Raw genomic sequence first — 9,455 nt, 5'->3', positions numbered from 1 at the left:
TATTACACAATGGTACATGGAGCGAATGCAATGTTGCATGTCTACTTACGATATATCAAGCAACATTCACACCCCATGCATTTCTAGAAAATAAAATAATTGGAACAAAATCGAAAATAGAAAAATAAAAATAAAATAAAATACCCCAACCAACTACACTTGCAGCAAGTGTTGTCTGAACCACTTACCTCAAGTCTCGTTTGTTCCCTTCTCTCCACCACACTACACAATCATTTGTGACTTTATGGATTATGCTATTTTTTATATTAACTCTGAAATTGATTTGTAGAAGCAGTTGACGCTATCACCCACCCCTAGGAATCCATTTTCAGAAGCGGGTGATGCCATCATTTTTCTCTTTTATTAAGTTCATTTAAATTTTTAAATATATTAAATCAAATAAAAAGTGGGACTCCTACACTATGGTGATTGTGCACTATTGATTCAGAAAAATATGCCAAGTATATATATTTTAGTGTATAAAGGTAAAGATTGTGGAAACCTCAAAGTATAAATTGAGTTATATGAGATACTATATAGTCAGTCATGTGTAGGGCACGACTATTAAATGATCTTATAATTCCAAAGGTTTTAAATAAATAATGTATAAACTATAAAACTTTAGGGTCCGTTTGGATGTCGATATTGGAAGCATTGATATTGAATTGGGATTCAATGACAAATCAGCCTAGTATTGATATTAGGCTACAATACCAAAGCCATTGTTTGGATGTAAGATAAAATTGCTAGATGAAATCAAAGAAGCTGGCCAATACCGATTAATATTTGGATGTCCACACCGTGGCATTTGATTCTAGCCATCTTCTTCGCCTCCACCTCAACCACGCTGGTGGAAGCGCTTGCCCACGCCAGGGCCACTGACACCTCATCGGAGAGGGCTGCTTCCAGGGCGGACCCACGGTGCTGCGACACCTCATTGAAGAAGGCCGCCGGCATTGAGAAAGGAGCTGCCCACCTCCAGCTCGTGAAGCAGCGCCGATGGAGAGGAGAGTGCTGCCGCCTGAGGAGCAAGGGGAGGCACGCGCCCCTCCCTAATCCACAGTACTCACTCGCCGAGGGAGGCAGGGGAGGAGTCGGCGGAGGGGCGCACGCGGGGATCGCCACGGAGGGAGGAAGGGGAGGAGCAGTGCGAGTCCTCTCTCGCCCCACGGCCTTTGCCTCCTCCCATTCCGACGCGTCGGAGGGCTGCTGCCTGCTGGGGAGGAAGACGGAGGAATCCCAATGGGACTCGCATCCGTGAAGAGAAGGAGAAAGGGGAGCCGGTGGCACCGGTCATAGGAGGATTAGCTCAACGATGGTGAAGAAGGGGTCGCCGAGCCACCGGACACGGGGAAGGGGAAGGGGATGCCGATCCACCGGACACGGAAAAGAGGCGCTCGTTGTTGGCAGTCCTTAGCCTTACAGATAAATCCGCAAGCGTACGGATACCGATGTAGCTTTTATCTTGGAGTATTCCAGGGTATCGAATCCTGGAGGAACGAGAAGTGTACTAATAGTGACTCTTGTTTATCTAGGGGATATGACAGGAGTGAAGAGGTCCAGATAAGATAGGTAGAGGTGTTCTAATGTCATCTTGCTAACTACTCCTAACAAGAATACTTGACTCTAGTTGCTTCGGCGGCCTCAGGGAAGGACTCAGAAAGGGATGAGAAGGGAGTCCAATGGCAGTCGGCAACTACTGCTATGAAAGCACCCGAACGTGGTGGACTACAAGGGATGGACAGGGGTGTCACCACCTGCCGCCTACCACAACGGTTCCGTGGGGTGGAACACAACCCAAAGTAACTATTAAGCCTAGGCACCGCGCCAACACTATCAAGTCACTGACTTCTGCCTCATGTTAAGGCAAGAAGAAACCCCAAATGGATAGAACTTGCTACTCACACAGACAAGGGATCCTACAACTAGAGAGACTAAGTATTCAAGTAAAGGAGAGAAAACAATATTACCAACGAAAGAGGAGGAAATTACTCGAACCAGAGCTTCATTCCTCGGAGGCACAAAGTTGGAGAGGGGCCGACACTCCGAATCCTCTCTGGACTCTCACCTCGCCTCTCTCCCTATTTTCTAAGATATGTGGAGCCCTATGCTTCGCCTTGGACTTACTCCAATTCTCCTGCTTTGGAAGTGAGGTGAGGGTGTCCTTTTATAGCTCTTCCAAGGCGGTGCTGAAGCTAGCGCGTGCACTTTACGCAAGTAGGTCGGCTGCTTAGCTCTCACGCGAAAGATGGGCACATGGCGTGACAAAGTGAGGCCGGCCGGCCTCCCTTAGGCTGGCCGGCCTGGGATCTCCACCAAATCTGCACCGCCTTTTCGTGGACGCTCCTGATCACTCCTGGAGGTCGGTAGTGGTTGCGTCGGTTTGAAGCATGGCAGTTAGTAGGCCGGCCGGCCTCTCCTAGGCTGGCCGGCCTACAGTTGGCTCCTCTCAGGCCTCCGTTGCACCGACATGTCTATTGATGGTTGTATGTTCCTTCTCCAGTTGGTTTGGGTCTTGATACTTAGTTTGGTCACTTTGGAAGCCCATTGGAGGGACATATGAGGCCTTTCGGTCTTAGTTTCACTTCTGGCTTGCCTCCCATGTGTTAGGGGACTATTGGTGAGTCCCCAAGGCCATGACACTGAGTGGAGAGTGTTTTGAGGGAGGTGCCAGGGCGGCCGGCCTGACAGGGCCGTGCCAGTGATCTTTTCGGAGGCATAACTTTTCCGTTCGGACTCCAAATTGGGTCATTCAAGTGTCCATTTTGATCATCTCGGAGAGCTCTTCAACATGGTGCAGTCAGATATGTGATTTGAGTAACTTTTGTACCATGCCCAGGTGTCATTTGTACCGAGACGTCTGAATGAACCTTCATTTGTATGACCTCAATTGCTACTTCACCAAATAATGGTATTTATGTTCCATATTACCTGTATTCCTTGGAAAACATGTTGGGATACAAAACTCGTGGAACTCATTAGTTTAAATAAAACTTTATGTCCAAACTACTTCAAGTTCCCTCATTAATGGCAATGGTTGGTGGCCAAAATGGGCGTATAATGGCCGCCAACACTCGTCTCGCATTGTCGCCTGCCTCATCTCCAGTTCCGCCCAATAGAGGGTCATGGCTCTGTATTGAGGGCGAGGGGTTGTAGGTGTAGTGAATACCGCTTTGGCATTGTGGATGATTTCCAATTCTAAAGTCTGGCCATCCAAACTGCAGCATTTGGTGCAATCCAATGCCAATTCTAATTCCAAAGCTTCAATGCAAACATCCAAATGCAACCTTAGATCTTACCACCACAACTACTTTGATATGGAGCTACTCTAGATCCGATGTTGTTTGAAAAAAAAAACAAAACTTCAAGATTTTAAAAGAGTAAAATGCATAAATAGCCATTATACTTGTTAGCGTGTTTCAAATTGGCCATCGTACTTCGAAAAGTGCAAATCGCGGCCACTAAAGTCGTTTGACTCTATCAACACAGTCGCTAGCTCTACAACGATATGTATTTGGATCATGTGGCGTCCAACATGGAGTTCTTTTTTTTTACAAATTGCCCCCTCTCATTTGAGTTATTTGAGGCACCTAAGCCGAACCAAAAAGCATCTAAATGTCATCCTGAGAATAGACCTTGCTATATCCAAAATCAAGTACTGACCTGCGCTGCTGCTGTTGCCGCTGCAATGCTCCAATTTCGTGGGGTGCTGAGTTTGATTTGAGAGCACTTCAATAATTTATGCATACACAAGCTTGATTTTTGCACGTACGAACATATTGTTTCATAAAGCTCTGAATCTTATTGTTTCCAGAAATATTGATTTAAATGTAGCTCGACGATGAATTGCTCAACTCTGCATCCCTTGGCAGTCAGAATTAGCAGGTTTAACCTCTACTTAACAATTAGAGCTCCAGTCCGACTAAATGTATCAATATGTATCATTTTTACATCAATCAAAGTTCAATTGTGAATAACAATATTATTTTGAAAAAAATTTCGAAAGACAAGCAGATTAGTTTTCCTTTGCTTTCTTGGCTGCTTGTCTTTCTTCCTTGCATGAGCGTCGGCATCTGCTTTTTCTTCTTATTTTGCAATCGTTAATGCTTCTCCCTTCAGCTGCAATCCTTTTGCCTCAAAAACTGTTACCCTATTCTGTACAGCCTCAACCTTCCCAACTTGTTCAAGAGCTGCTTCTATGCAGCCTTTTTCCTTCCTTACCCGTGCCTCTGTTACCTTATTCTTCTTGATTGTAGCCATTATAAAAAAAACGGATTAGATATTACAGTAATTCTGCTCTTTGGGCCGCCCCTATAAAAAAGGATTAGATATTACCTTACCTGTGCATGTCCAGAGATGGATTAGATACTACAGTAATTCTGCTCTTTGGGCCACCCCTATAAAAAACGGAGCGTACGTCTCTATGAATAGTTCTTTATAATGTTCCTCACTAGCCATATTGTAATATTGGCGGCCAAAATTGGCAGGTATTTTTAGTTCAATGTTTTTGGTGAGCTAGACGATCGAGTAGATTTAGCGGCAGAATGGTAGAGCTCAAAATTCCGTAGTAGGTCGTGTGGATGAATTCGAAACGTGCTGCGAAAAGGCTACGCACACAGATAACCAACTACGCAGCTCTTTTTTTTAAAAAAAAAAAACTACGCAGCTTTCACTCACGGAACACGTGGTTGCCCTACTTGTGCATGTTACTGCTCTGCATCCACTGTTGAAGCGGTCGGTCTCGTTCGTGAACCGCGTGGGCAAGTAGCCAAACGGGTTACGAAAATGCTCCAAAGTTCCCGCCTCCGATCCTGTGACCTGTATGTATATATACGCTACATCTCTCCGTCTCCTGCCCTCACGAGCTAGCTCATATGGCTACAATGGAAGGACCGCAGATCCTTCTTGTGCTCCTCGTCCTTACCCAGATAAGCCTCACCGGCTGCAGCCCTCCGCGGGATCCGGTAGCCTGCATCGACGGCACCTCCAACTGCACCATCAGCAACGCATATGGCTCCTTCCCGGACCGCAGCATCTGCCGCGCGGCGAGCGTCGCCTACCCCCGCAGCGAGCAGGAGCTCGTGGCGGCCGTGGCGGCCGCGGTGGCGGCCAAGCGCAAGGTGAAGGTCGCCACGAGGTACTCCCACAGCTTCCCCAAGCTGGCCTGCCCCGGCGGCAGCGACGGCACCATCATCAGCACGCAGTGGCTCAACCGGACCGTGCGGATCGACGCCGAGAAGCAGCTCATGACGGTAGAGGGCGGCATGGTGCTCAGGGACCTCATCTACGCCGCCGCCGGGGCAGGGCTCGCGCTGCCTCACTCGCCCTACTGGTACGGCCTCACCATCGGCGGCCTCCTGGGCACCGGCGCGCACGGCAGCTCGTTGTGGGGCAAAGGGGGCGCCGTGCACGAGTACGTCATGGGGCTGAGGATTGTGACGCCAGCACCGGCGAGCCAGGGCTTCGCCACGGTGAGGGATCTCGGCATAGACGACCCGGACCTCAACGCGGCCAAGGTATCGATCGGAGTTCTCGGCGTCATCTCTCAGGTACGAATTGTATAGGTTCTTCAACATCTCGTTTATTTGCTTTAGCTGATCCAAATAGAACAACTATATATTGGAAAGCTTTTCGTCAAAGTATGGTCAAAGTCCGTATAACCCTATAAACTCGCTACGGGATACAGCTGCTTCAAAGCCCCTTTCACACACAGCAAAGGCTTCGCCGTGTGTGACACACGGCAAACGTGGGGTTTTTATTGGGCACATGCAAAGTCTATGTTGTTTGCCATGTGCTGCTTTGGCCCATGACAAAGGCTATATAAACAGCAAAAACACCTCGAATAAAATAGCAAATAGTTTTTTTAATGGGGGGAGGCCCACTAGTCATCGACCTCCAGTCTCCGTCTCATCAAGTCACAAGTTATGATATTTTTTGCGCAGTGAGATTCGAACACGCAACCTCCCTCTCGCGTATAACCTCTTCCACCACTACACTACAATCTCACTTGTGTCTATACTCAGTTTTCTTTCCCCACATATTATACTAAACCAAGTGTAAATTGCTTGTTTAAGGTCTAAAAAAATTCAAATTAAAAAATTATCAACTATAAAGTTTCTTAACCTTTTGAGATCTACAACTTTCATTTTAACTGTTTTTCCATCGAGGTCATTTATAAAATTTGAATTTCACTTTGTTGTGTGTCAAATATAGGGCACACGGGAAAGTCTGGTTATTTGCCGTGTGCCTTGGTTTGTCACAGGGCAAAGCCTTCTTTATCAATTTTTTTTACCTTCAATTTTGTACTATTCAATTTATTTCACAATTTATTACTTTGCCGTGTGCAAAAAAAAGCCCACAACAAAGCCAGGCTTTTGTCATGTGCCAAAATAAAGCACACAGGAAAGTATGACTTAGCCGTGTATTATATCTTTGTCGTGTGTACATGCGGCAAAAAAGTAGTTTACCGTGTGCCCGATAGAAAGCACACGGCAAACTACCGGGCACATGACAAACTCTTGGTTTCCGGTAGTGACTATTTATTTCTTCAATAATTGACCCCCTAAAGTATATTATTTGGTCCAATTTATCTTATCATAGGGTTAATTTTTTAATTTATCCATGCGCAAGCTAAGCTAAGTCTTGAGTTAAAATTTTGCAAGATGATAGAGGAGATCATAACACATGTATAAGAATATGTTAAGAATTTTTCATAATTATTTTGACAGAGCATGATGTCTAAAATTAACTCTTGTAATACAAAATTCATAATATATTTTTGAACATATATTGTGATGTCCACTACAACCCTACAAAATCTTGAATCAAGGTTCTACTTGTATGTAGAGAAATAAAAGAAAAATAAATAGTATTAGCAGGCAAATTGAACCAAATGACATAGTTTTGAAGTAAAATTGAACCAACAAATAGGTAAGTGGTTATCCGGACTTTGGCCATGCCACCGGGAGTAATTTGGACTTTTTTTATTAACTAATAACCCACAAGCTACCTGCATCCAACTATTCCCTGGTAATAATGCTAGCTAGGTTAGGATCGCTGTATTTCCTCCCAACAGGTGCGGTGCCTCCATAAATAATCCATGGATCAAACAACTCCCTAGCTTGCATCAACCTGCTTTAAAATATTAAGTTAACAAAATAATCTCAATCCGATCCAAAGAGTCTTGAAGACTTCATAGATGGATCAATTTCCTCACAACCAGTAATATTGGGTTATTGACGGACAAAATTGGCAGGTATTTTTAGTTCAATATTTTTGCCAAGCTCGATGATTGAGTATAGATTATTTAGCCGCAGAATGGTAAATCTCAAAATTTTGTAGTAGGTCGTGTCGATGAATTTCGAAATGTGCTGCGAAAAGACTGCTCTGCATGTGCAGGTTACTCTGGCTCTGCAGCCACTGTTCAAGCGGTCGGTCTCGATGGTGAACTGCGATGAATCCGACCTGGCGGAGCAAGTGGCCGCGTGGGGCCACCTCCACGAGTTCGCCAACATTTCGTGGCTGCTGTACGATGGCAAGGTGGTCTACCGCCAGGACGACCGTGTCGACGTTTCGGTGCCGGGCAACGGCCTCGACGACGGCTTGCGGCCCTACCCAGCTGCCGAACTCATTGCCGAAAGGGTCCAAGGTGCGTGACGTCGACGTAACTGCTCACGCGCACCGTGCACACACGTTTACTAATAACAGTGAGGTATTGCGGTGCCTGCGTGCAGATGAGCGCCTGGAGGCGAACGGCTCAGACGCCGCCCGGTGCTCGGCGGTGCGGATGGCGGCGGCGCAGATGGAGGCCTTGGGCTACGGCCTGACCAACGACGGCGTCTCCTTCACGGGGTACCCGGTGGTAGGGTACCAGCACCGGATCCAGGCGAGCGGGAGATGCCTCGATGGCGCCGGGGACGACGTGTGCCCCTGGGACCCGCGCATCCGGGGGCCCTTCTACTACGACTCCGGCTTCAGCGTCCCGCTCTCCCGGGTGCCCGAGTTTGTCGCCGACGTGCAGAGGCTCCGGGACCTCAACCCGCAGGCGTTCTGTGTGCTCGGAACCTTGGGCGTGTTCATGCGCTACGTCAAGGCCTCCACCGCCTACCTCGGAAAGCCGGAGGACTGCATCGACGTCGACCTCCTTTACTACCGGAGCTACGAGAGCGGCACGCCACGGGCGCACGCCGATGTGATCGACGAGTTGGAGCAGATGGCGCTACTCAAGTACGGGGGCGTCCCGCACTGGGGCAAGAGCCGCAACTACGCCTTCGACGGCGCCATCGCCAAGTTCCCCAGGGCCAGCGAGTTCCGCAAGGTGAGGGACAGGTACGATCCAGAGGGTATATTTTCGAGCGAGTGGAGCGATCAGGTGCTGGGCATCAAAGGAAGCCCGAGCATAGTGGGGAAAGGCTGCGCCATTGAAGGGCTCTGTGTCTGCTCCGATGACTCGCACTGCGCGCCAGAGAAAGGCTACCTCTGCCGGCCGGGGAAGGTGTACCCCGAAGCGAGGGTTTGTGCGTTCGTCGGCGAGGGTTTCGTTGACGTTCTCTGAAACGTCGTCCCAGCCAACGCTGCATTGTTTTAGTGATTCTTTGGAAGCAGGGAGAATATATAGCCTGCATTTATGATTACTCTTTAATTTGGTTCTCTATAGTAGAAGATGGCTTATGGTCTGAACGAACCTGTATGTATTTGGGCAGGAGCGATACTCCCTGCTGATGAACCTAATGTTTACATTGTGGAACCGGTTGGTCCGGTTGCAATAAAGCATGCGGACAGGGAACATCATTCCTGTAACTCCATAAACAAAGTCTTTATTTGCCCTTGATAGCAGAACATTGAAAAATCATCTCATCAGTTGGAAAAGTGAAGCAAACGAACGTATTAGCATCCTCTCATCGTGTTTTGATGTGACCTTGTCATCTATGGATTGGACCATAACTACTCGACTCAAAAAGGAGGTTTTATCAAAAAATGGTCAAAAATTAAAGTAGGTTGTCTAGTGAAATAATAAGGGGGCACTTATTGCTTGCAAATGCAGAACAAAAAGAGTTTGGTGCGCGTTAATGTCGAGGTCACACGAGGTGCACGTTAATGTCTAAGATGTTTCAAAATTTTAAACTCAAATAATTACTAATCCATCCGTTCCAAAATGTAGGTCGTTTTGACTTTTCTAGATTAATATATTTTGCTATGTAGCTAAACATATGTTATATCTAGGTACATAACAAACACTATGAATCTAGAAAAGCCAAAACGACCTACATTTTGAAACGGAGGGAGTATGTGCTATATATTACTTGAAGCTCCTCCCTCCTAATAACTGTTGCAACGACTCTTGCAATACTTACCAAGAATCTTAATCGACGACGACATGTAATTATTGTTTGACTTTTTCCTCCCGCAAGCTGTCACCACATAAGGGCATAATTATCCACCAACTTCCTTGGCTG

General features: G+C 46.9%; 1 protein-coding gene across 1 annotated transcript; it reads left to right on the top strand.

Annotated features, from left to right (window-relative positions):
- Positions 1–4,883: 4,883 nt before the first annotated feature.
- On the top strand, positions 4,884–8,812 carry LOC120712304 (probable L-gulonolactone oxidase 6). Its single transcript, XM_039998062.1, has 3 exons — positions 4,884–5,549; positions 7,399–7,648; positions 7,734–8,812. Exons 1-3 carry the CDS (start codon positions 4,884–4,886, stop codon positions 8,552–8,554), a joined length of 1,737 nt encoding a protein of 578 aa, XP_039853996.1. The 3' UTR covers positions 8,555–8,812.
- The last annotated feature ends 643 nt before the right edge of the window (positions 8,813–9,455 follow it).

The sequence above is a fragment of the Panicum virgatum genome, chromosome 6K, assembly GCF_016808335.1.
Source record: "Panicum virgatum strain AP13 chromosome 6K, P.virgatum_v5, whole genome shotgun sequence".
NCBI lineage: Eukaryota > Viridiplantae > Streptophyta > Magnoliopsida > Poales > Poaceae > Panicum > Panicum virgatum.
Note: the sequence above shows the minus strand (reverse complement) of the source record. Positions and strands in the feature narration are given on the sequence as shown.